Source organism: Myxine glutinosa, chromosome 12 (assembly GCF_964187855.1).
Source record: "Myxine glutinosa chromosome 12, kmMyxGlut1.1, whole genome shotgun sequence".
Classification (NCBI taxonomy): domain Eukaryota; kingdom Metazoa; phylum Chordata; class Myxini; order Myxiniformes; family Myxinidae; genus Myxine; species Myxine glutinosa.
In genome coordinates this window covers 85279126-85305781 of record NC_136272.1, presented here as the reverse complement: position 1 = coordinate 85305781, position 26656 = coordinate 85279126, and the positions used below count along the sequence as shown (strand labels likewise).

General features: G+C 44.5%; 1 protein-coding gene across 1 annotated transcript in view; it reads left to right on the top strand.

Moving 5' to 3' along the window:
• LOC137437562 (metabotropic glutamate receptor 6) overlaps nucleotides 1-26656 on the top strand; it is a 676955-nt gene that overhangs the window by 195986 nt on the left and 454313 nt on the right. Inside the window, exon 3 of the mRNA XM_068131991.2 lies at nucleotides 8902-9118. Within this exon, the coding sequence (XP_067988092.2) occupies nucleotides 8902-9118 (217 nt within the window). The remainder of the gene's footprint in view (nucleotides 1-8901; nucleotides 9119-26656) is intronic.

Genomic DNA, 26656 nt, shown 5'->3' with positions numbered 1-26656 from the left:
ATTGATTAATCAATAAATCAAAATATCATTCACAGCCAAATCACCTGGTCATTAATTGTCATGTCCAAATATCAGCTTCCTAGCTCAAAAGGTGCCTGAGATATTGCCCAGATGAGAAAGCAAATAAATAAATACTTAATTAATCAATTAATTGGTTAACCAAAAAATAAAAACTATTTTTGCCAAAGCACTTGCTCACTATTGTGCCCAAAATTCAGCTTCTTAGCTCAAAGGATGGCTGAGATATCGCCTGGACAAACAAGAAAAAAAAAGAAAAAACAAATGGAGTGAAAACTGATTACTCCCTTTTGGTGCCTGGCAATGGCGTCACGCAGCGCCTGGAGATGGAATAGGAACGGAGCGGTGTACAAGTAGAGCTACATTCAAAGTATACCACCCCCATGCCAAATAAATAAATACATATCCTCCAGCACGTGACATTGCCAGGGTGCCTTCAGTGCCCAGGGATGCTGCCTTGCAACACATGGAGAGGGAATTGGGAGGGAACGATGTGTAGTGCAATAATTTATTGATTTAGTGTGTAATTAAAATAAATTTATAATAATTGTAAAATAATTAATTTCTTAATTAACCAACACTGTTTCATCCGAATCTGTAACGTTTTGAAAATTAATAAATCAGGTAATTTTTATTTTATTTTTTTAATTTTTTTTTGTATACAAGATCGAGGCTCGTGAAAGAGCGAACATTAATCACACAGAAAGACAAACCGACACATAAAACATATAACATCGGGAGCGGTAGACAAGATGGGGAGAGAGGGGGAAGGACACAAACACAACATTTGAGAGCAGGGACCGAGAGACATGGAGACATGGAGAGATCTGAGAGAGGGCGAGGGCTTTGGGGGGGGGGGGGGGGGCATGGGAAGGGGGCGGTGGGAGAGGTATAAAACATATGGACACTGCCAGGACTTCCAGGAAAGAAGTTGGAATTTCAAACAAGGTGGATCTGGGGTGAATTAGCGGGGGTAGAAAAGATCAAGGTTTTGGATGGGGGAAGATAAGAGATGGTGGTGAACAGCTGTTTTAAAGACCTGGAGGGAGGAGTGGGATTGAAGGGAGTGAGGGAGTTTGTTCCAGAGGCGGGAGAAAAGAGGAATGAAAGAGTGAAGGTGAGCAGAGAGCCGAGATTTCGGCAGTTTAACCATCAGAATAAATATCGAATAATATAATATCGAATAAATATCGATAATTAATCGAATAATTAAATAAATAATTGATTAATCAATAAATCAAAAATACCCTTTATAGTCAAATCACCTCATCACTGTTGTGTCCAAATATCAGCTTCCTCGCTCAAAAGTTAAAATTAAAAATTAAAAAAAAAATTAAAATTAAAAATTAAAAAATTATTAAATTTATTAATTAAATTAAAAAATTAAAGTAAAAAAATTAAAAAAGAATGAGTGTTGATTGCGGAAAGTATGGATGGACTGAAGGAAAAGATGAACAAGTGGAAGGAATGTATGGAGACAAAAGGTCTGAAGGTGAATATCGGAAAGACAAAGGTGATGGCAAGTGGTAAAGCATGTGGTGAGGTGGAAAGAACTGGGAAGTGGCCGTGTGCTGTGTGCAGGAAGGGTGTCGGAGTGAACTCCATTCAATGTACAATGTGCGCTGAGTGGGTTCATCAAAAATGTAGTGGTCTGAGAGGGTCATTAACCAGTGTGGCAGCTACATTCAAATGTAAGGTGTGCACAGAGGGAGCTGCAGATAGAGGAAATGTTGAGTTGGATCTTGGAGACGGCGTGAAGCTGGAAGGTGTGAAAACATTTTGCTACCTCGGAGACATGCTGAATGGAGAAGGTGGATCAGACTCGGCAACGGTTGCTCGAGTGAGATGTGCATGGAAGAAGTTTCGGGAACTGAGTGGCGTGCTGATGAGGAGGAGAGTGTCGCTGAAGCTGAAGGGAAAGGTGTATGCTGCATGTGTGAGAAGTGTTATGATTTATGGGAGCGAGACATGGGTAATGAACGTAGAGCAGCAACGAAGGCTGGAGAGGGTGGAAATGCGAATGGTTCGATGGATGTGCGGAGTATCGTTGAGAGAGAGGAAGACAAATGATGAATTGCGAAAGATGATGGGAATATTGCCTGTGATTGATGCTGTGAAGAGGAACAGGTTGAGATGGTTTGGTCATGTGTTGAGGAAGGATGAAAGTGACTGGTTGAGAAGAGTGATTGAAGTTAATGTAGAAGGAAGTAGAGGACGGGGAAGACCGAGAAAGACTTGGCTAAAGATGGTGGAAGAAGAAATGCGGGCAAGGGGGTTAACAAGGAGAGATGCAGAAAATAGGGCAAAATGGAGAAGATTGTCATGGGGACCGCAAGGCTAACCCCCGCTCTAGCAGGGAACATGGCCTTAAAATGCATGTTGTTGTTTGTTGTTGTTGCTCAAAAGGTGCCTGAGATATCGCTCAGACGAGAAAGAAAATAAGTAAGTAATTAATAATGAAAAAAAATAAAAATAATAATAATCGTAGAATAATTAATTTATGAATTTATTGGCTAAAAGCATACCTAAACTACCACTGCTTCATCCAAATCTGTAACTTTTTGAAAATTAATGAATTAGGTGATTAATCGAATAATTAAATAATTTTAAAATGCAAGAAAACAAACACGGCATAATAAGAATAACTGAAGCTTTTCGTGCTGTACTCCTCAACGTAAATCACAGCAAGAGAAAGAAGGATGTGAAAGAGCGTACATATATAAGCATGTCTATGTAAGATCGACACCGATTGGTTCATCAGCCATGATGTAATTGGTAATCTGAACACTGTGAATTAGGTGGTAACCTGGAGGGAATGGTGGAGAACATTAAGCTCATAGAAATGATCCACAATGCACAAAGCTATCAAAATGTGAACAAAGACAGGTGAATAGAGCCTAAAGCCAATCATCCATCTGCACATTGTGACGTCGCCTCAGTCCATTACTCGTCATGCAACACATGTTCATATGAAGTCATGCTCCGTTATGAGTGCACTGACATCCGTAGGGTCCGTTGCTTGTTGATCATATGGATCTCAAGGTAAACGATGCGCAAAATTGACTAATCCTGGAGGAAACGACATCGCATGGAAGAGTTTTTTTTTACCATCATAAATTAACATTAAGACATAAAGCACATTATAATCATTGCCTTCCAGAATATTAACATTTACTGAGTTTTAATTGTTTTTGCAAAATTACAACCTTACATAAGGGAAGTGATGATCCAGGAACAATTCAGTGTGGAACTATTGGAAATCATTGTTTTCAAGTGCTTCCATGCAAATTATATTGCGGCACAAGTGGAGCGGGTCAATTTAATTTTAAAATCAGTTTTACAAGAGCACTTGCTTTTAATGGCGAGAGAATTACAGACGTATCTGGAATACAGCATATCTTTGCATGTTCTTCTGGATATAATCACATAGCAAAATGGAAAAAGGCCTCAAATATCAACGAAAGTGAAAACGATAGTCATAGTTATGTTTACTAAATAAAAGTGCATGCAGTTGAAAAAACACTATATCCAAATAATCAGAGGAATTAACAACTTGCTTTAAGCGCTATCTAAATAAGGAGATGCGCACAATAATTGATTGTTTAATTGAACAATTTAAATAAATAAATAATAATCGTAAAATAATTAATTTCTTAATCAATTGGCTAATAGCATACCTAAACCAACGGTGTTTCATCCGAAGCGGTAACTTCTGAAAAATAATTAAATAATTATTAAATCGGAGCATTTTAAAATAAATAATTAATCGGAAAAAATAAATAATTAATCGATTAATTGATTAATCGATAAATAATTCATCGATTCAATGAATAATGAAATAAATCAAAAATATCCTTTATATTTTTATACCGACTTTTAATTGTCGGTGGAGTCATGGATAAAGCATCCACTCCGATTCTGGGAGGTAGCACGAGTCTTACCAAAGACTAAAAATGGAATGTGCTGCTTCTTTGTAGAGAGCATACCTCAGCCAGGCCGAACAGTTTATGTGTTGTATCCCACTGATAGGCCAGATCTGGAACCGCTCTGGAACGAAAATCTAATCGGCTTGTTCTGGTCACCTACCTAACTCATCCACCTAGTTTTGTTATAATCCGTCCATAACTTTTGATATATCGTGCAATATGTCGTTTTTGGCCTCATGCATTTCTCAATGGTGAAGAATCGCTTTAAAAATTCCAGTATACAGATGGTCACCCTAAATCGAATGAATTCGTCCTCGTCTCACACCCAACCTCTCCAACAAGTTTCATCCGAATTCGTCCATAATTTTTTTGGAGAAATCGTGCTCACAGACAAACAGGGGTGAAAACATAACCTACGTCCACTTTCGGTGGCAGAATATATGAATGAATGTCGAAACGCAGAGGTAACGTGAAAAAAAGGATTACTATGGAATAGCATAGTGAGAGATAAGCATGATAGAGTTTTATGGAGGGATCTGTATAATTTTTAAACAACCTATCCCGATAGAAAGTTAAAAATAAATGAATAGAAAATATTAAAGGCTCCAATATGAAATTGAAAGGCTCAGATGACGTTTCAGTGGAACTTCAGTGAAATGCTCTAATGACAAATACTGTAATTTTAATCACTGCCAAATGTCGTTCCACAGAACATGTCAAACACGATTACACTGAATGCGCAATTACACTTCATCCAAACGTTAATCTTATTACTTGCAAATTCGAAGATTTTTCAAATATATTGGTCGATTGCGTTTGTGGTTCTGTCTGTCTGTTTGTCTGTTTGTTTGTTTGTCACCGGCCTACAGGTGACAATTCTAAACCGATCGTCACGAAACTTCACCAAGTTGTATAGGTCGTCCCAATTGAAAAGCCTATTGTTTTGGGGGTCAAAAGGTCAAAAGCTCAACATAGGCCAAAGGTCACCAACTTTGCTGAATTTCTAAAATCCTCAATTTTCATCCGATTGACTTGAAATTTGAAGAGACCTTGCATATCTGGTCACTGAATTCAACCACCAAGTATTTTTGAGGTCAACATAGGCCAAAAGGTCAACATAGGCCAAATTTCTAAAATCCTCAATTTTCATCCGATTGACTTGAAATTCGAAGAGGGCTTGCATATCTGGTCACTGAATTCAACCACAAATTATATTTTAGGTGAACATCGGCCAAAAGGTCAACATAGGCCTAATTTCTAAAATCACCAATTTTAATTTGATTGACTTGAAATTCTAAGATGATTTACATATACGAGCAACGGTACCCGCCCTATGGGCGGGGCTTCAATTGGGAGGCCCAAATGAAAAGGTAAAATATCAGAAATTGAAGGCTTTTTTATTTTAAACGATTCATATACTGAAACGCAAAAGAAACTTACCACCTTTGAAACCTTTAAATATCAACAATAACACTGCGTGTAGTAAATGTGTGAACTTATTTGTGGACAATAGTGTCCTCACTGTCAGACAAAACGGTCACGGATGGTCACTTGAACCTTCAATGGTCACTTCATAGCACAGCTGTTGAACAGCCGTTTTGACTGTCAGTGATTAGCCAAGGGGTACAGGATGATTTTAATGAGCTGCACGTGATGTCTTGATATTGGCTTTAAAAAGGCCAGTGCAAAATGGGCATTTTGACCGAAAAATTTGACCATTTTGACCATCTTCAAAAAGACCGAAAACGCAAAAGAAACTTACCACCTTTATTGAATGACAAATGACATATTGAAATCAAATATTTCGGTCAAAATGCCCATTTTGCATTGGCCTTTTTAAAGCCAATATCAAGACATCACGTGCAGCTCATTAAAATCATCCCGTACCCCTTGGCTAATCACTGACAGTCAAAAGGGCTGTTCAACAGCTGTGCTATGAAGTGACCATTGAAGGTTCAAGTGACCATCCATGACCGTTTTGTCTGACAGTGAGGACACTATTGTCCACAAATAAGTTCACACATTTACTACACGCAGTGTTATTGTTGATATTTAAAGGTTTCAAAGGTGGTAAGTTTCTTTTGCGTTTCAGTATATAAACATCCGTTAAATCATATCACACGCAAATCATCAAAATCTAAACAGTACATGGTGCCCAGTTTGAAAAAAGATTGAAATCGGCAAAACGGAAGCGGCCGCTACACGTCTTTCTCAGTCACACGTTTATGTGTGAAGAGTGCGCGCCGAATCTGTAACGCGGAAGCGGCCGCTATACCTGTTTCTCAGTCGCTTTGCACACGCTGCTGTGTTACTTCGGATCCGCACGTTTATATAGGATGCACGTTTTCACAATGCCTTCGGATCCGCACGTTTTCACAATGAAAACATCGTCACTTAAACGATTTATATTTCATGACGCTCATTCTTACACTCATTAAACATTAAACGTTCATTAAAGGATTACGAAACGAAAAGCATTACGAAAGTACGTTCACACCGTCACATCAAACACTACCGTGAACACATACATCGTCACAATGAAAACATCATCACAATGAACGTTATGCGAACGCGAATGTTATGCGGGAGTCCAAACCTGAGAATGCTGGAGACCAAAGCTGAAATTGGGAAAACTAAATAGCCTATTTTACTCCTGGGATTACCCACACAAAATATCGTTGCGATCGGTTCAGCAGTTTTTGTGGTACCTTCGAATGGACAGACAGACAGACAGATGGACGGACATTTGGTGAATTATACTAAGATGGTCACTGAATTCAACCACCAACTATTTTTGAGGTCAACATAGGCCAAGTTTTTAAAATCCTCAATTTTCATCCGATTGACTTGAAAATTGAACAGCATTTGCACATTGAGTCACTAAATAGGGAAACTAACTATTTTGAGGGCAAAAGGTCAAAGGTCAACTCAAGGTCAACCTTTAAAAAATCATCATTTTTCATCTGAAAAATCGTCACTTTTCTTCCTGTTGACCTGAGCTTTGATCAAGATTGTCAATTTTAATCTTGATGAAATGGACAATTTGCTGTATCAATGGAATTTTTTTCCTTGGGGGTGGAGGGCGGATTTTGCAAGTATCATGCTCCGCATGACGTCTTCTTGTTTAATTATTTATCATTCTTATTGAATTGTTCATCTTATCAAATTCAACATAACAGGACTGGTAAGTTTTTTGTTTTTTTTAAACTTTCTCCACAATATTGATGCTCATGAAAGAGCAAGGTGATAGAGGGTATAAACTGAGAGTAGGGTAGTGAGGCAACTCTGGGACACAATAATCAAGGGAATGAACGAACAGGAAGAGAGCCGAGAGGAGGGAATATAACACTGCAATCTGCAGTTATATTCAGAGGTTTTGGTTTGGAAGCCATACCTCTGAATATAACATGTTGAATTTTATGGAATGGTTTTGAAACGGTTCATTTGGGTTATATAAAATGTGGGTAACGATTGAGGATGACAGGAGAAGGGGATGCATCACTGGCTTCAAGCATTGCAGGAAGAGTGGGATAGCACAGTCTCTGGATGATGGTTCCATATACAGAAGAAGCAAGGACCAAAAAAGTCGAGGTGTTCAGTCAGTCTGGGTTTTTAAAGGGTTACTGGAGGAGTGAATACATCCTGTATAGAGTTGCTGGGAATGTTTAGATGGCTGAGGGAGCAAAGGGAGCTAAGCCAGAAGAGATGAAATCTATATTATAAAATGAGCCGTGTCTGTCTGTCTGTTTGTTTGTTTGTTTGTCGTGTTATAACTTGAGAATGGATTAACGGATTTCAATAAATCCAACTACGGTGGATTCGGGTAATTCCTGCGAGTGTTTGTGATCCCAAAAATGTTTATTTTAATTTATTTTTATGGGTACATGGACAAATACCTTTATTTGTACCCATAAATAATAAATACCTTGATGGCTACATTATGGGTACAGTAAAAACTGCAAATGGCAACATGTGACATTGGTTATCTCAGCACGGAGAGCAGGATCTCCCATGAATCCTTTCTTTTTTCTTCCCCCATAGATTAGCCATCGCAGCAAAGATTGGTATATCCGTCAGCGAAGCGACAGGCCTTATATTCTAGTCATTATAAAAGAAGCCGTGTCTGTGCGTCTGTCTGTTTGTCATCCTATAACTTGAGAATGGATTAATGGCTTTCAATGAAACCAATGATGGTGGATTCAAGGAACTTGTAGGAAGCTTTGTGATGCAAAAAAAAACCTAGGAAGGGTTGTTTGTAGGTACATGGGCACACGTGGTGCAACTGCAATTGCCAACTTGCGGCACCGGTCATCAGTGAGGGCAGGATCTCCCAGGAATCATTTTTGTTCTTGCCCCATATATTGCCAATCGTAGCAAAGATTGGTATTCTCGTCAGCGAAGCGGCGGGTCTTATACGCAAGTAATACAGAAAGGCCACTGACCTAATTGGGATGTAAGAGCAGCAGACCTTGTGTTTCCACCTCATCGCAAGAGATTACAATGGTGTTGAGAGCTTTAGATTCCACAGAATCCAGGCGAGACAGCCATGATGCTGGAGCCCCACCCCATAGCGGAAAGCAGTACTCCATTGAAAAATAGACAAAGGCCTTATAGACTCCTATTTGAGATTTAGGGCCTTCAATCTTTGCTGAAAGAGGATCAAAAGGATGTCCAAAGTTGGCTGACTGGGATGGAAGTAAAACTCATGGTCAGGGAGCACGGCTGTTTAAAAATAGGAAAGACTTGGCATAGGGTACATATGAAAGAAGCACCAAGATGGATACTTCTGAAAAGGCAATGCACCTAAAATACCCATAACTACAGGACTGCACAGAAATAACATTTTATGGAACATTTTTCTGCACAAGCTATATGATTTATATTGAACTTTTTGAAGAAATTAGTTCCATTAACACTACCTGTAGGAGTTAACAACCGAACTTTTTTTTAAATCCAGATTCCACAGATCAGCTATGCATCTACCGCACCAGAACTGAGTGAGAACTCACGCTACGACTTCTTCTCACGGGTTGTCCCACCGGATTCGTACCAGGCACAGGCGATGGTGGACATGGTACGAGCGCTCGGCTGGTCATACGTCAACACACTTGCCTCCGAGGGTAGCTACGGTGAGAGCGGGGTCCAAGCTTTCCGACAGCTCTCACACGCTGCAGGTACCCACAGCCAACGGTATTCCACTACAGTACTACACAGTGTGCCATTTTCAACTTTACCACATGTGCTTTGGCTTTTCACAATATTTAACTGCTGTGAATATATTGCTGCGGAAATGGGAAGTAAACTTGATTTTGCTACAAATCATCATATATAACCCTGCATTTTGATTGAGGCTGCCATTTAAATATGTTTGAAGTAACAAGTCATCACTCTTTATTATGATATATATAGTTCGAGCGTTGAGCTATCATCCAAAATCATGCGGTGCATGATGTTCGAACATGCGTCGAGCATTCAAGAAGTACATTGAACGAGATATGATCATCCAAGAAGTATGAAGAGGAGTATCTAAAACAGGGCAGAGTCTGTTTGTCCGGGAAATAAGCCGAGACCCTTAGGTCGACCGACACTAACATTTCAGGGTATACTCAGAGGTCCTCCTTAGATTTTCCTCAAAATGTCTTTGAAGAATTTCAAGAAAAAGTTCGAACTTTTTTTTCCCCCGGATTGCTCATCAATGTTATTTGGGTTATTTTTCCATTGTGGTGGAACAGTAGGCCGAGAAGGGCACTCCCGCCCGTGCGGATGCACCTGCTCGTATATAAATAAAGACAGGTACATATTTTCTTAATGGATTATACATACTTATTCTTGTGTATAGAAAAAAAAAAAACACCTTTTTCAGACGATTGTGAGTGTCTCTTTGGTAGTAGTCTTTGACCGCCCTTAGTACTTGGTAAAAGGCACCTCTGGATCAGTTGGCCCCTGTTGATAAGGTCTTGATGGTAGAGGAGAGCCAAGGGTTCAATAAAGTGTTGTTACCTCAACAAAATTAGAGCAATATTTTAAAAATGTATGGCACAGTCATGGCTGAAAATCGTACAAATGGTCGTTGTGTATGTTGGAGAAACGACAATGTTCTGCGTCCATTATTCAGGTGCTCTGCACACGTGAAGGCAGGTGTGTTTGACTTCTGTGCAAATTAATATATTAATGTTCCATCCTTTACATTTTTACCATAAACCAGTTTGTCTTTATATTGTACAGCTAATTGACATGTCCACCTTAAAAGCTGCCGAAGTGAATATGTACATGGAGTTAAATATTTACAAGTATTGTGCATTATACAGGAAGAACGACTTTCATGATTGTTACTGTTCAGTGGAATTACTTACATTTCATACATCAGGGAGCAGTTAATGAAATAACAAAAATTTTTTTTACAAAACCAAGAGAAGGGCGAGAGGCAAACAAACAGATATAGAAGAGTGCCATGTTTGAAAATGATGATGGATAACCTTTCCTCAAGTTATCTTTAGTCCTACGACCCTCTCCCACCCTCACTCCAAGAAAACTGTGATTTCTTACTTCACACTTATTTATGGCATTTGTGAGATCGCTGCACTTCAATGATGTCATCATGTGCCACACCAGTGTGATGCATATATATGTTGCAATATGTGCACACTTTCTAGCTTGCTAAATAAAGGTCAAACATATTTTGGTGTCATACTAAAAATGAAAATAATTCAGCAATATTTTTGCATGAAAAGTGACTGCAGTGAATGTGATCGATGAAAGTACATGCAAAGTAAGCATAAAATGCTGATGAAAGGAGGGAGAGGTGGGGTGGTGGGATATAGGAAGGAGAGGTGGGGTGGTGGGATATAGGAAGGAGAGGTGGGATGGTGGGATATAGGAAGGAGAGGTGGGATGGTGGGATATAGGAAGGAGAGGTGGGGTGGTGGGATATAGGAAGGAGAGGTGGGATGGTGGGATATAGGAAGGAGAAGTGGGATGGTGGGATATAGGAAGGAGAGGTGGGATGGTGGGATATAGGAAGGAGAGGTGGGATGGTGGGATATAGGAAGGAGAGGTGGGGCAGTGGGATATAGGAAGGAGAGGTGGGATGGTGGGATATAGGAAGGAGAGGTGGGATGGTGGGATATAGGAAGGAGAGGTGGGGTGGTGGGATATAGGAAGGAGAGGTGGGATGGTGGGATATAGGAAGGAGAAGTGGGATGGTGGGATATAGGAAGGAGAGGTGGGATGGTGGGATATAGGAAGGAGAGGTGGGGTGGTGGGATATGGGAAGGAGAGGTGGGGCGGTGGGATATAGGAAGGAGAGGTGGGGTGGTGGGATATAGGAAGGAGAGGTGGGGTGGTGGGATATAGGAAGGAGAGGTGGGGCGGTGGGATATAGGAAGGAGAGGTGGGGTGGTGGGAAATAGGAAGGAGAGGTGCGGCGGTGGGATATAGGAAGGAGAAGTGGGGTGGTGTGATATAGGAAGGAGAGGTGCGGCGGTGGGATATAGGAAGGAGAAGTGGGGTGGTGTGATATAGGAAGGAGAGGTGGGGTGGTGGGATATAGGAAGGAGAGGTGGGGTGGTGGGAAATAGGAAGGAGAGGTGGGGTGGTGGGATATAGGAAGGAGAGGTGGGGTGGTGGGAAATAGGAAGGAGAGGTGGGGTGGTGGGAAATAGGAAGGAGAGGTGGGGTGGTGGGATATAGGAAGGAGAGGCGGGGTGGTGGGAAATAGGAAGGAGAGGTGGGATGGTGGGATATAGGAAGGAGAGGCGGGGTGGTGGGATATCGGAAGGAGAGGTGGGGTGGTGGGAAATAGGAAGGAGAGGTGGGATGGTGGGATATAGGAAGGAGAGGCGGGGTGGTGGGATATGGGAAGGAGAGGCGGGGTGGTGGGAAATAGGAAGGAGAGGTGGGATGGTGGGATATAGGAAGGAGAGGTGGGGTGGTGGGATATAGGAAGGAGAGGCGGGGTGGTGGGATATCGGAAGGAGAGGTGGGGTGGTGGGAAATAGGAAGGAGAGGTGAGGTGGTGGGATATAGGAAGGAGAGGCGGGGTGGTGGGATATCGGAAGGAGAGGTGGGGTGGTGGGAAATAGGAAGGAGAGGTGGGATGGTGGGATATCGGAAGGAGAGGTGGGGTGGTGGGATATCGGAAGGAGAGGTGGGGTGGTGGGAAATAGGAAGGAGAGGTGGGGTGGTGGGATATAGGAAGGAGAGGCGGGGTGGTGGGATATCGGAAGGAGAGGCGGGGTGGTGGGAAATAGGAAGGAGAGGTGGGATGGTGGGATATAGGAGGGAGAGGCGGGGTGGTGGGATATCGGAAGGAGAGGTGGGGTGGTGGGAAATAGGAAGGAGAGGTGGGGTGGTTGGAAATAGGAAGGAGAGGTGGGATGGTGGGATATCGGAAGGAGAGGTGGGGTGGTGGGATATCGGAAGGAGAGGTGGGGTGGTGGGAAATAGGAAGGAGAGGTGGGGTGGTGGGATATAGGAAGGAGAGGTGGGGTGGTGGGATATCGGAAGGAGAGGTGGGGTGGTGGGAAATAGGAAGGAGAGGTGGGATGGTGGGATATCGGAAGGAGAGGTGGGGTGGTGGGAAATAGGAAGGAGAGGTGGGGTGGTGGGATATAGGAAGGAGAGGTGGGGTGGTGGGATATCGGAAGGAGAGGCGGGGTGGTGGGAAATAGGAAGGAGAGGTGGGATGGTGGGATATCGGAAGGAGAGGTGGGGTGGTGGGAAATAGGAAGGAGAGGTGGGGTGGTGGGATATCGGAAGGAGAGGTGGGGTGGTGGGATATCGGAAGGAGAGGTGGGATGGTGGGATATCGGAAGGAGAGGTGGGATGGTGGGATATCGGAAGGAGAGGTGGGGTGGTGGGATATCGGAAGGAGAGGTGGGGTGGTGGGAAATAGGAAGGAGAGGTGGGATGGTGGGAAATAGGAAGGAGAGGTGGGATGGTGGGATATCGGAAGGAGAGGTGGGGTGGTGGGATATCGGAAGGAGAGGTGGGGTGGTGGGAAATAGGAAGGAGAGGTGGGATGGGGGGAAATAGGAAGGAGAGGTGGGATGGTGGGATATCGGAAGGAGAGGTGGGGTGGTGGGATATCGGAAGGAGAGGTGGGGTGGTGGGAAATAGGAAGGAGAGGTGGGGTGGTGGGATATAGGAAGGAGAGGTGGGGTGGTGGGATATCGGAAGGAGAGGTGGGGTGGTGGGATATCGGAAGGAGAGGTGGGGTGGTGGGAAATAGGAAGGAGAGGTGGGATGGTGGGATATCGGAAGGAGAGGTGGGGTGGTGGGATATCGGAAGGAGAGGTGGGATGGTGGGAAATAGGAAGGAGAGGTGGGATGGTGGGATATCGGAAGGAGAGGTGGGGTGGTGGGATATCGGAAGGAGAGGTGGGGTGGTGGGAAATAGGAAGGAGAGGCGGGGTGGTGGGATATCGGAAGGAGAGGTGGGGTGGTGGGATATAGGAAGGAGAGGTGGGGTGGTGGGATATCGGAAGGAGAGGTGGGGTGGTGGGAAATAGGAAGGAGAGGTGGGGTGGTGGGATATCGGAAGGAGAGGTGGGATGGTGGGAAATAGGAAGGAGAGGTGGGATGGTGGGATATCGGAAGGAGAGGTGGGGTGGTGGGATATCGGAAGGAGAGGTGGGGTGGTGGGAAATAGGAAGGAGAGGCGGGGTGGTGGGATATCGGAAGGAGAGGTGGGGTGGTGGGAAATAGGAAGGAGAGGTGGGATGGTGGGAAATAGGAAGGAGAGGTGGGATGGTGGGATATCGGAAGGAGAGGTGGGGTGGTGGGATATCGGAAGGAGAGGTGGGGTGGTGGGAAATAGGAAGGAGAGGTGGGGTGGTGGGATATAGGAAGGAGAGGTGGGGTGGTGGGATATCGGAAGGAGAGGTGGGGTGGTGGGATATCGGAAGGAGAGGTGGGGTGGTGGGAAATAGGAAGGAGAGGTGGGGTGGTGGGATATAGGAAGGAGAGGTGGGGTGGTGGGATATCGGAAGGAGAGTTCGGGTGGTGGGAAATAGGAAGGAGAGGTGGGATGGTGGGATATAGGAAGGAGAGGTGGGGTGGTGGGATATAGGAAGGAGAGGTGGGGTGGTGGGATATAGGAAGGAGAGGTGGGGTGGTGGGATATCGGAAGGAGAGGTGGGGTGGTGGGAAATAGGAAGGAGAGGTGGGATGGTGGGATATCGGAAGGAGAGGTGGGATGGTGGGATATCGGAAGGAGAGGTGGGGTGGTGGGAAATAGGAAGGAGAGGTGGGATGGTGGGAAATAGGAAGGAGAGGTGGGGTGGTGGGAAATAGGAAGGAGAGGTGGGGTGGTTGTAAATAGGAAGGAGAGGTGGGATGGTGGGATATCGGAAGGAGAGGTGGGATGGTGGGATATCGGAAGGAGAAGAGTTGCAAGAGTTGCTCGGGTTATTGGATGAAGAAAAACATTTTTAACGAGTCGGAGAGAGTTCTCTTGTTTTCTGTTAATATTATCAACAATATATCATTAAATACGCAATCCGATTCAGTTGCAGTTTGTGAAAAACACACAACCGCCCACTGCCTAATGCAGTGTTAAGCTACAACACGACTAACCACAGCATTTAATTATGGAATATAAGAACTATATTTAAAGTTGTTATTAACTGCTAATGAATAACGAAACAGGGCGGATATTCAGCAGGATCCTTGAAGCAGGTGCTGGTGTGACGCAGGGGTTCAAGGGTCAACATTTCAGTTAAGAGGCGCTTGTGGTAAATACTCCCTCATGGGACAGCCTTCCAACTCATCAAATGGGAGGAATCCGCTCAATGCTTTGACACCCAATGTACCCAAACACAAAATGTCGTGGGATTTTGCATTCTGATCCTGTTCGTGAGGATGTATATGTTGTTATATGACCATAGACGTTGTCCTTAGGGCAAAGGTGCATTGCATTTGTTTGGTAAGATTCATGTTATTGTGCATTTAGGTCTTGTTGCTGCAGTACATGTGATTATATTTATGTTATGTTATAATGTGGAGTTGTTCTTTATTTACCTTTATACAGTTTATACAACGAGCCTCTTAACAGAGATGACGGACACAGGGCCAGAAATGTGTCCATGGTTTGAATAAAATTCCCCAGGGGTTGAGCTGGGAATTTTGCAAATAATAGGCTTCTAAAATCTACGTATGTTGACTGATACTGTGGTTAACACTACCTGACACTGAATTGGTTGCTACCACTCTATGTGGATTTGTTTATCTGTATATATACGTATATATATATATATATATATATATATGAATGAATGATCGTTTTAAGGCCATTTTCCCCGCCAGAGCGGGGGTTAGCCTTGCGGGCCCCATGACAATCATGGTTCCCTGTTTGAGACAATATTTTTTATGGCCGGATGCCCTTCCTGACGCCAACCCTTGGTCGCCTCTTACGATGCGCAGGGATACGGTGTACCTATTCTAAGCCGGGGTACACACCGTGATCATTCATCCCAGCAAGCTGGTACTCAATTTGCCGACCTCGGAAGGATGACAGGCTGAGTCAACACCCCTGGTGTTAATTCAGCGATCGATCGGGATTCGAACCCAGGATCCTAGGATCCCAAGCCGGCACCCTAACCGCTAAGCCAACACCAATGATTGGATAAATTGTATAAATTTAAATTGTATAAATATATATACAAATAAAAATGAAATGCCTTCACCCACATATAATATATGGATTGGGTGAAGGCATTTTTAGGGTGAAGAATGTACAACACCAAGGGCACACTGTCCCTTGACGAGACCCTCTCACAAACATCACACTCAGCGCAAATGCACACAATCACCAATTCATACTTGAGTTACAGTACCTACAAGTCCTGCCAATATCCCTGTACCCCTCTATGTTCAATGCTTCTAGGTACCTATCTAATTCCAATTTAAACCTATCTACTGTTTCTGTTTCCACGACCTTTCCAGAGACCATTCCATGTATCAACTAGATGGTATTCATAGAATACTTACCCTGTGCAGTCAACTTATTGCGAGCCAACTCTTGTGTTTTTTAACATTTTTTTTTCTTTGATTCAATATGGCTGCCAGACCACGTGAGCGATGACATCATAAATTTATATTCTCTGATATAGTTGCATAGATCACGCTCAATACATTTCAAACTGATCAGACTATGTGTTGTCCTTGTCGAATTATGACGTCATAATTATGGCACCAATGACATCATCGTTAACAACACCTATTCCCCATATGGAGTTCTTTACAATGAGCCATGTTTTTTAAAAATGTCATGCAGCGGTTTTGGAGATATAGAGGTGCAACATTTTTCGGTTTTTCCAAGATGGCGCCTATACCACATGACATATGACGTCATGATTATCATTAAAATATTCTACAGGAGGAGGCGCTCCTATGGTGAAAATTTCGTGCCCATCAGACCAACAGTTGCTGAGAAAAAAATTCCCAATGATCGGATAAGTGTTGTACCTATCGAATTATGACGTCATAACGAAGGCACCCATGACATCATCATTAACATATCTTATTCCCCAAGGGGAGTACTTGACAATGAGCCATGTTTCAATTTTTTCCATGGAGCGGTTTCGGAGATAAAGATATGCAATTTTTTTCGATTTTTTTTCCAAGATGACGTCTGTACCACGTTACCTATGACGTGATAATTATCATTAAAAAAATTCTACAGGAGCCGCACATATTCTGAAAATTTCGTGTCCATTGGACTAACAGTTGCAGAGGAATTTTTGTTTCATTCATACTGATCAGATCAAGCCTTGTACTTGTCCAATTATGACGTCATAATTAAGGCACCGATGACATCACCAACAATATATCCTATTCCCCATGGTGAGTACTTGACAATGAGCCATGTTTCCATTTTTTCCATTGAGCGGTTTGGGAGATATAGAGGTGTAACGTTTTTCCAAGATGGCGTCCATACCACGTGACCTATGACGTCATAATTATGAATAAAAAAAAACTATAGGCGGAGGCGCTACTATGGTAAAATTTCGTGTCAACCGGACCAACGGTTGCCAAGAAAATGAATTTTTAAAATGCAGACACGGCACATGGCACACGGCACACTTACGGCACACGTATGCAACTGAATGCTTACCCCCACTTTTCGCTTTGCGAGCGCAGGGTAACTACTGTGTGAGTGAAAGACCTTTGCCTTAGACTTGAAAGAGAAGGGGATATAAGCCTCCATCCCTGCAGCAATAGCTTCAGCTGTACGTTCAGCAGAGATAGAGGCATCGGCCAAGGAGAGGCAGTCGTCTTTCCAGGGAAAATCAGAAAACTTTTTTTTTTTTTAGTCAGAGCTTTGACTGACTTTTTAGTCAGAGCAGTCGCAGGAGCGAAGGAGTGTTGGTAAGTAAAGTGATGTGGTCAGAAGAACCAATTGGAGGTGAAATTGTGAAATTGTGCAACTGTGATGCAACGGATTGGAGGTGAAGAACAAATCCAAAGTATTGGAAGAGTGGTCATGACGATCTGGGATATGGGTAGGGTGGGTGATAATTTGTTCCAAATCATTGGTAATGGAAAATGTAAGAGCTTCAACTCCTCCAACATCCATGTGGGATTATTTCAAGCACTCCTTGTGGTGTACAATGAAGTCTCCTAAATAGAGGAATTCTGCTTGAGGGTTTTGGGATTTCATCGCCTCATGGCAAGAATTAAGATAGTCAAAGAAAGCTATAAAGTTTGTAGAGTTGGGACTTTGGGAGAGCGGTAAGAGAAATATTGAAAAATAGTGATGGACGGGAGACAAATCTTAAGCCAGAAGACATCAAAGTTTGGAGATTCGAGGTCCACAAGGCGTACAGCAGGAGTGTTGATGTTGGAGTAGATACAGACTCCTCCTTTGAAGCGGAATCATGAGTGAAGGTTGTGGTTTGAATTAACAAGAACATCGTGTGACAATTTGGTCTCTAAGAGAAGCAAGATATTAGGATAGGTACTTGATAGATGATGTTCAACCGAGGAATGACTCGAGGAAAGACCACGAATGTTGGTGAAATTAATGGAAAAAGAGTCACGTTGATTCAACAGGCAAGGGTCTTGGGAGGGACCGATACTACTACGACTACCTGAGCCCCGCCCCCCCCCCCCACCCCACCCATCTCATTGGCAGCAGAGACGGGCAGGTCATCGTAGATTATCGCACCCCATAATGCCGGGAACTATAGGGGCCATTAACTTTTCGACTTTATCATATTTCATTGGAGGTATCTGAGGGAATGAAAGGAAAGATAAATAAAAGAGAGAGAGAATGTAAAGGTGAGGAATTAAAATGAGCAAGAAAAGTGTTTGATGAAAAGTGTATGATGTCTGTTTGTGAGAAAGAGAGATTGAAGCTAGCCCGATAGCTGTAGGTGGGTTGAGACAGAAAGTAAGACCAGAAATACAGACAGAAGGGTGTAAGATGGTTCCGGGCACCACTTTAACGCGCTCCTAAGTCAGAATGGTAGTACTACCCTGGGCAGTTGCTGTCTACAACCTACGACCTAAAAATCCGGTCCAACCGGATGGGTGTTGTTTTAGGAGACACCATCTCCATACTGGATGGTCAATGGCTCTCTAAGGGAGCCCATCCACCCTTTAACAGATATTGTTTTTAGTCCTGAAGGATGTCACAGTCAACCTCCCCACTGGCAAGCCGTTGAGGGTATTCGGTTTAGTCACCACCAAGCTGACCATGCAGCAGGTAGCACTGGGTTACATGTTCCCAGTGGCAGTCCCAAAAGACTAACCTGACCAGATTACATAAAATAGGTTACTGCACATGAAATGATTGGAGAATTCAAATTGTTTAACATCTTCTTCCTCTCATCGAAGAGTTAGAATAAAGCAAGATTTGCTCATATAACAAACAAATCCATATGCTCAAAATTCAATCGCCTTTTGCAATCAGCCACTCGTTTGCACAAATCTCTGAGCCATTACTTTCATATTTGTACATCATCATAAAATGTTCCATGCTCGTGGATTTCTATTTAGCGGCTCTGTCTCCCTAATTTAGTGTGCAGCTGAATGCAACAGTATATATCCTGATAAAGAGAGAAAATTGGAATTTTTCCTTCCAGATGATGTGTTTCCTTGCTGTGGTGCAAAAGTGGGAAATCGGGTAGGAATAGGACTTTGGGGGTGGTGGGGGGGGGGGGGGAGAGTAGAGGAGCATATGACAAACCACAGTATCAGCAATCTTCTACTGTCTCATGTAGTGGAATATGATTGATCCTGTAAAATCCCAGCGATGGATTACATTTTTACGTGTTCGCATTTTTGGCGAGCCTCTGCAGGAAGGGTTTCCGAATGATAACATGCTATCTCGACCGTTACCAGCACACTGCTCTTTGGTTCTCCAGTTGTTATCACAAATCCAGTGTAAAAAAAAAAAAAAAAAAAATTCAGGCCAGGTCTATGATTAGCTCTGTGCATGAATGTAGAGCAATTCCAAAAAAATTTTATCTCCATACTTCTCATTCCCATAAATATTCAAAATAATTTGCAGAGTGAGAGCAGCATGCATTTGATCAATGCACTGTGTTACTGCAATGATTACTACGTTTCTACTGGTCGAGGATTATACCACAGGACAAAAATGTGTTTTAGGCTACAATTAGAGTCGCGATTTTACTTTGTGTAATTTTGCGCCTTCAGTAATGTTTTGTACCTACTGCAATTTCATGGAAAACAGATACAGGTTCTTCCTGATTATGGCCAGTCTTGTTTGTGTGTGTTCTGTTGTTGAGTGGTGTGTGTTGTCAGGTTGGGTGGCTGGTTGGTTGCTCCTGCATATATTATCATTGCTGTGGATTATGGGAATGAACGCTGTTGTTTTGTTGTTGTAGTTTGTGTTCTTGCTGGCTGGGGGTGGGGGTATATATGTGTCCGAGTGTAATTTCTGCATGTGCTGGCATATGTGCCCCTGCTGGCCCAGCTTGTCTAACCGTAAAATGGGATGATGCTGAGGACTTCGACTGAAGGACCCATTCAGTGAGGCACACTTGTGGACCAGATGTTTTTTGAAATCACGTTTGTGTGTATGTATATATGTATATGCATATATATATATATTGTTACGTGCTCCTCCCCGACCCCCTGGTCACGGTGTACCTCCGTGCCCCGAGAGGAGTCACGGCAGAAAAATGTGTTATTCTGTGTGTCAAAGATCAATGGAGAAGCCACCCCAATTGTTACTCACAAACAAATATTGTATTGAGATCACACAAGAATAACGGTACAACAACAATAGTATTCAAAAGTACAATCAATATGTCCTATGATGGTACCATAAGTTTTGCAATATATAACTCACTGTGCTCCAAGTGAGTGTAACAAGAACCCTCCCCAATGTCTCTTATTCCCGGCTCCAAGACGAAGTTGATTCGCTCCAGCGATCGCTAGAACGATGTCCAAACGACCAGAATCCCGTGCGGATGGCCCGGGCAGACACACAGCCGAAGCTGTACAAAGGCGCCCTCAAGGCGACTGGGAAATCCAACGGCGCCCTACAGGCGACCGAGAGATCACACCCTCGGGTATGGAGGAATTAGCCTTCAAAAATCCACGTCACACACACGCCCCAGATCGACGTCTGAATGCGGTGAGAATTGTCGAAAAGAAACGAAACCGCGAGCGAAGCACAAATCCTGCGCGAGTCAAAATGGCCGACGACCCGGTCTCGTGGCGCATGGCACGGCGATGATTCTCTCCTGAATCGATCGCAAAATCTGACATGCAGGTTGACCGGTCACAGCGATGACAACTCCGTCGTAGGAATTCCTCTCCCGGAAACCCGAAAGTTCACTAGTGACTCTGGCTCGCCAACGTTCGCTTCAGAACTCGGAGCAACTCGGCTTTCTTGTCCGACTCGACTCGCTCCGCCCTCTTTCTCTCTCTCCTCCTCCTCATCTTCCGGCTCCTGATCCGGCCTCCTGTCTCTTTTTAACATTAACGCTTTTATCCTTTGCAAACAGTTCATGAACAATAAACCTTTTGAAGACAATAATAGTACATAGAATCAGAAATATTTCAAGTGGATGAAAACCACAACACCGGAAGTGACGAATCCGTAACAATATATATATATATATATATATATATACATACATATATATATATCCAAGTCAAAGTTGGTGCAGGTGTGTATGACGATGATGGTGTGAGATGTTGCTTTCGACAAATCTCTTCCCTTCGTTGGCGTGCTCACTCAGCATTGTACGATGGCAGTATAGGTAAAAATTGGTGGTGAGCAGGTGAGCTGGTGCCGATGAAGGGAAAAACCTGCACAGAGAAGGGATTAAAGTGATAGAGATGAGTGTTATCCCTCTCCCACTCTCTATTCCTATGAGCATCGTTGGCTGTAGGTGCAGTAAATGCAACGTGAAGTGTGATGCACATAGGCGCAACAGACTGGCCAGGTAATCAGTATGATGACGGCTGCCCTTGGTGTCCAAAGGGAACACAGCTTGGTGCAGATGCTATGCAGTGATGCCTTAATTGGTGCCACCACTGACTTTCATGGGCACATTTATCCACGATGTAGCACTGCCCATGCTGACCTGCAGGTGTGGTTTGATATCTGAGTGTCCTTCTCATAGCCTTAGCCTAAAGAGGCTTCCCCCACAAAGTAATGGGGATCCGTTGCACTGGACAAGCTGAGACCGAGACTCGCATAGGGCAGGGACGTCACTCCCTGAGGTAGCTGAAAAATAGCTACCCTGCTACCGAAACGTATGCACTGATTAGATTTTGGGGTCATGAGGTAAAAGGTCAAATGTCATAGGTAAAAATTCTGTTACGAGCTAACTTATGAACCAGTTATCGGATTTTCACCAAACTTGCTATGATTATATATTATGAGGCAAAGATTAACTGATTCGTTTTTCGGGTCAAGGGGTCAAAGTTCATAGGTAATGTTAAGTTACAATTATTTTGTTACCGCAATAGCTTAAGAATGGCTAAAGTGATCAAAGTCAAGCTTGGTACAGGTATGTATAATGATGTAACGATTAACTGAATATATTTTGGGGTGAAGAGGTCAAAGGTCAGAGGTCATGTTAAGTAAAACTTATGTTAGCGAAATAACTTGTGAACCAGTGATAGGATTTTTACCTAACTTGGTACAAGTATATATTATGATACAAAGATGAACTGATTAGATGTCTGCATTAAGAGGTCAAAGGCCAGTTTCTGTAATCTGTTTATGTTACCGTGATAACTTAATTAGGGATAAAGGAAACTGATTCAAACTTGGTACAGGTAAGTATATATAATGATGAAAAGATGAACTGATTAGATTTCAGCATCAGAGTTCATGTCAGGTTAAAAAAAAAAAACCCACCTTTAGAGGCCATTTTTCCCCGCAAGCGGGGGTTGGTCCTTTTTCGGGGACCGTGGTTGTTGTTGTTTTTTGGTCCCCTTTTTGAAGCAATGTTTTACGGCCGGATGCCCTTCCTGCCGCCAACCCTTTTTGTCGCCTTTTTACGACAAACAGGGAATTACCAGTGAACTGGTACTCAATTTGCCGACCTCGGAAGGATGACAGGCTGAATCAACCCCCCTGGTCGTTAATTCAGCGATCGACCGGGATTCGAACCCAGGATCCTAGGTTATCCTAAGCTGGCACCCTAGCCGCTAGCCCAACACCAGGCTCAGGTCATGTCAGGTTTATATATATATATATATGCTATGCATAGGGTATATACCCCCATATACATACACACAAGGCCCTTCTCCCCCGATATATATATATATATATATATTGTTGCGGATCTCCTGGTCGGCCTTTCCCCTTACCAAGGGGGGATTAGTCCCCTTGTCTTTTACTAGCCGACTATGATCCGGGGCTATGACGTTCCTTCCGGACGGCGTTGAATAGGGTGGTAGGCCGAATTCCTATTACCTAAGTACCAATGCCGCTCAGGAAGCAAGGAAATAAACCCCGCCCGAATCATGGTTATAGGTGGAAACATCGAGCGATTGCGAACTGTGACCCGGGCCATTAACAAGGACTAAACCCGATCTGAGCGGTTCCGAATCGTGCCACGCTTACCCAATGGAGGAAAACACTGATTCGGTCGAATCAGGAAAGACAGGAAGAACAGATTGGTTTATTCACAATTTGTACAGGAAGGAGAAGAAGAACACACAGTGCAGCCTTATTGCAGTCTTAACTTATCCCAGGACACGGGCTCGTTTAACACTCAGACACTCACACGGGGATTGCAGATGGTCAGGGTGATAGTCCAGGGATGATGGCGTCCAGGCAGTTCGCTCCGGTCCCCGACTCGTACCGCGAAGAGGATGGTCAGGGCGGCAGAAGCTCCCCGCGGGTCATTGACGCGGATCAGACAATTACGGGGTTAAATGCGGGGCGAAAGATAAGGCTGGCTGGGCGGTTACTTGCGACCATGGTTGCATACGTAATAGGAGAACCGGCGCTATATGCGCTCCCAATACAGTTCAATGGTGAAGCGCCTCTCCCGCAGAAGTCATTTCACCGCAAGCCCAAACATGTGAGTCCTCGACAGTCCTTTCACAAAGCCCTCTCCCAACGAGTCCTTATACATGCGCGAATCGTGCCAGTCCTCTTACAGTGCGCGTATCCTCTGCAAGTTCTCTTCACAAAGTGCGATTCCTTGCAGTCCTCTCACAAAGCCCCTCGCTCATCAGTCCTTATACATGCGCGAATCGTGCCAGTCCTGTTCTAGGGCTTTGTGCGTGCGCTTATATAGCCTTTTCAGCGAACCATCCAGCACTTGCAAGATGCGCCCTTACCACGCCCTCTTAAGCCATGCCCACCGAGCCCTGGTTGGTTGTTGCCCTTACCGTTTCCGCCTTCTGACGTGCTGCTTGATGCGGCCACACCTCGTCCTCGCGCTCCTCCCCCTTTCCAGGCCTACCTCGTGGCATTTGACTGGTTTCGAGCAAAACCAAGGGCAGCGAACGCTGCTGGCAAACTAGGTGGATTAGCCGAATCGGGGCACGGGATGGATGCTGCCCAACGAGGTAGATTGGAGGGTGGCCGCAAAATGAACGGGACCTAAGCTTATTATTCCTTTACACAACGCAGGTATCACTAGTGGAAATGGCCTATACTCACACATACTATGACATAACTAATGTTCTAAGGGGCCTACGTGTTGCTTGTCGACTAACTATGGGGGCAAACCTTTAACCTTTAATGATGTTATATTTACACTTTCAAAACCGTAACAATACATATATATATATATATATATATATATATATATATATATATATATATATATATATATATATATATATATATATATTAGAGTGCATCAAAATATACATTTGTAACCTATTGTTCTGTTCAGGTGATAAAGTGTTCCAATTCATGTTGTTACAACATATGCAAAATATTTTTGCAATATATGGTGATTTAGAGGTGCAACGGCCATCAGCTAGGTTTGACGTCCCAGGCGCAGGCGCAGTGGGCGCACCGCCGCTCGCTTCGTCGAATCAGAGTTCAGTCGCCATCCAATCACAGCGAATGTGTGAATATCCCAATGATGACCAACCGGGCTGCGTGCAACAAGATGGTGGCGCTTGTTGACGACAACAACAAGCTGCGGCGCATTCCACAGGCCAGGCGCTCCAGTAAGGCTACAGCTCGACAGGTAGATGCAATGGTGTGCAACTTAGATGCCACATTCCCACTTTGGTCTCCGAACACGGAGCAGCAGATCCGCAATCCAGAGGACATTGCTTTCCTGGCCAGCATGAAGGGAGACAGAGTGGCCACATTTGGCGCATTCGATGCCAAGCTGCAATCCAAGGTCAAGCGGCGACAGAATCGTGAAGCTGGAGCAGCAGCCCGGCAGGCACGCTTTACCAAGGAGCAGCAGGAAATGAGTATGACGTCCAACATGGCGATGTTGGAGACTATGGAGAGTGAAAGTGATGAGGTTAGCGATACAAATGAAATGGCCACTATACCAGCTGAGGACACACCATCCACATCCTGCAAACATAAAAAGACTGGCACCACAGCCTTCGTTCCACCCGACATCCTCAGTCGGCCGAGTCTCGTGTCACTGGCTACACGGTTGAAGATCACACCAATGCAGCAGGCTGCCTTCACGCGTGCCATGATCACAGAGTCGGGCGGTAATTGTGAAAATGTTTCAGCATCCTATGCAACAGCAGACCGATCACGCCGCCAAGTGCTGGAGGCTGTCAATGAAGAACACCAAAAGCAGTGGACACCATCTCCTATGTGCACCCTGCACTGGGACAGCAAGTTGACACCGACGCTCACCAATGTGCGCCAGTTGGAGGAGCGTTTGACTGTGGTAGTTGGTGATGCGGAGCAGCTCAAACTGCTTGGTGTGCCAGCATATTCAAAGGGTAAAGACGAGGCATGTGGAGATATCATCGCCCGGCTGACATGCAAGCTACTGCAGGACTGGTGCTGTGCCGACCAGGTTGTCAACATGGCATTTGACACCACTGCATCTAACACAGGCCATCGCACAGCAGCCTGCATTGCCATCCAGCTCCGCCTTGGTAGACCACTGCTCTGGTCCGGGTGCCGACATCACATTGGTGAGGTGCTCCTCAGCCACATTTACACTGGCCTCAAGGTGGAGACCTCATGCTCACCCGAGGTTACCTTGTTTAGGCGTCTGCAGGACAACTGGGACTTGCTGCCGCACAAATACAGTGGCCCTTTGTCCCGCTACATTATTGCCAACACCGAACCACCGTTCCTGGGCAGGTTACGTGATGAACTCACCGTGTGTGCTGCAGCAGTGATGGACTACAAGCGAGGCGACTATCACGAATTTGTGCAGCTGTGTCTTGTCTATCTGGGTGCAGATGATGCAGCACAGACTCCAGTAAACTTCCAAAGGCCGGGAGCGCTGCACAAGGCACGTTGGATGGCTAAGCTCCTCTACACACTCAAGCTGGCTTTGCTGGAGCAGCATATCGCCTTGCTTCCCCAGGGCACCATCACCACACGGCAGCAGGTGCCGAAGATTCGGGCGTTTGCCAACTTCATTATGCACATTTACGCAACATGGTGGCTGACCTGTGACACAGCCGTAGATGCCCCATGGAATGACCTCAAACTCTACCACAACCTGTACGCTTACAAGTCTGTTGATGAGGGCATTGCAACATCAGCCATGAAAGCACTGGAGAGGCACCTCTGGTACCTGACTGGTGAGATGCTTCCCCTGGCACTCTTCAGCACCAAGGTGCCAGCTGATGAGCGGCGTGCACTTGCGGATGCCATCTTGGATCACAAGCCAGATCTTCCTATGCGAGCCCCACAGCAGCGCTTTGGCACTGGTTTCGGCAAGCCAAAGTTCCCAGTCCTCTCGCCGACCACCAGGTTGGCCGACCTTGCCAACCCAGACTGCTGGTTCGGTATGCACCAGCTGCACATCGATCCAGCATTTCTCTCACTCAATGTAGAGGAGTGGGCTACAAGTGCATCATTCCAGGCAGGTGTGGTGAATGTGCGTGCCATCAACGTTGTGAATGACTGTGCCGAGCGTGGGGTCAAACTCACATCAGACTTTGTGGCAGCAGCCAAGAGTGAGCAACATCTGCAGAATGTGCTGCAAGCAGTTGAGCATGACCGCTCTGAGCAGCCCAATCTTCGCCGCTGCAAGCGCCAGCGGAAAACAGTGAAGGACTAGGACTCAATTTTCAAACATTTTTCAGTGATG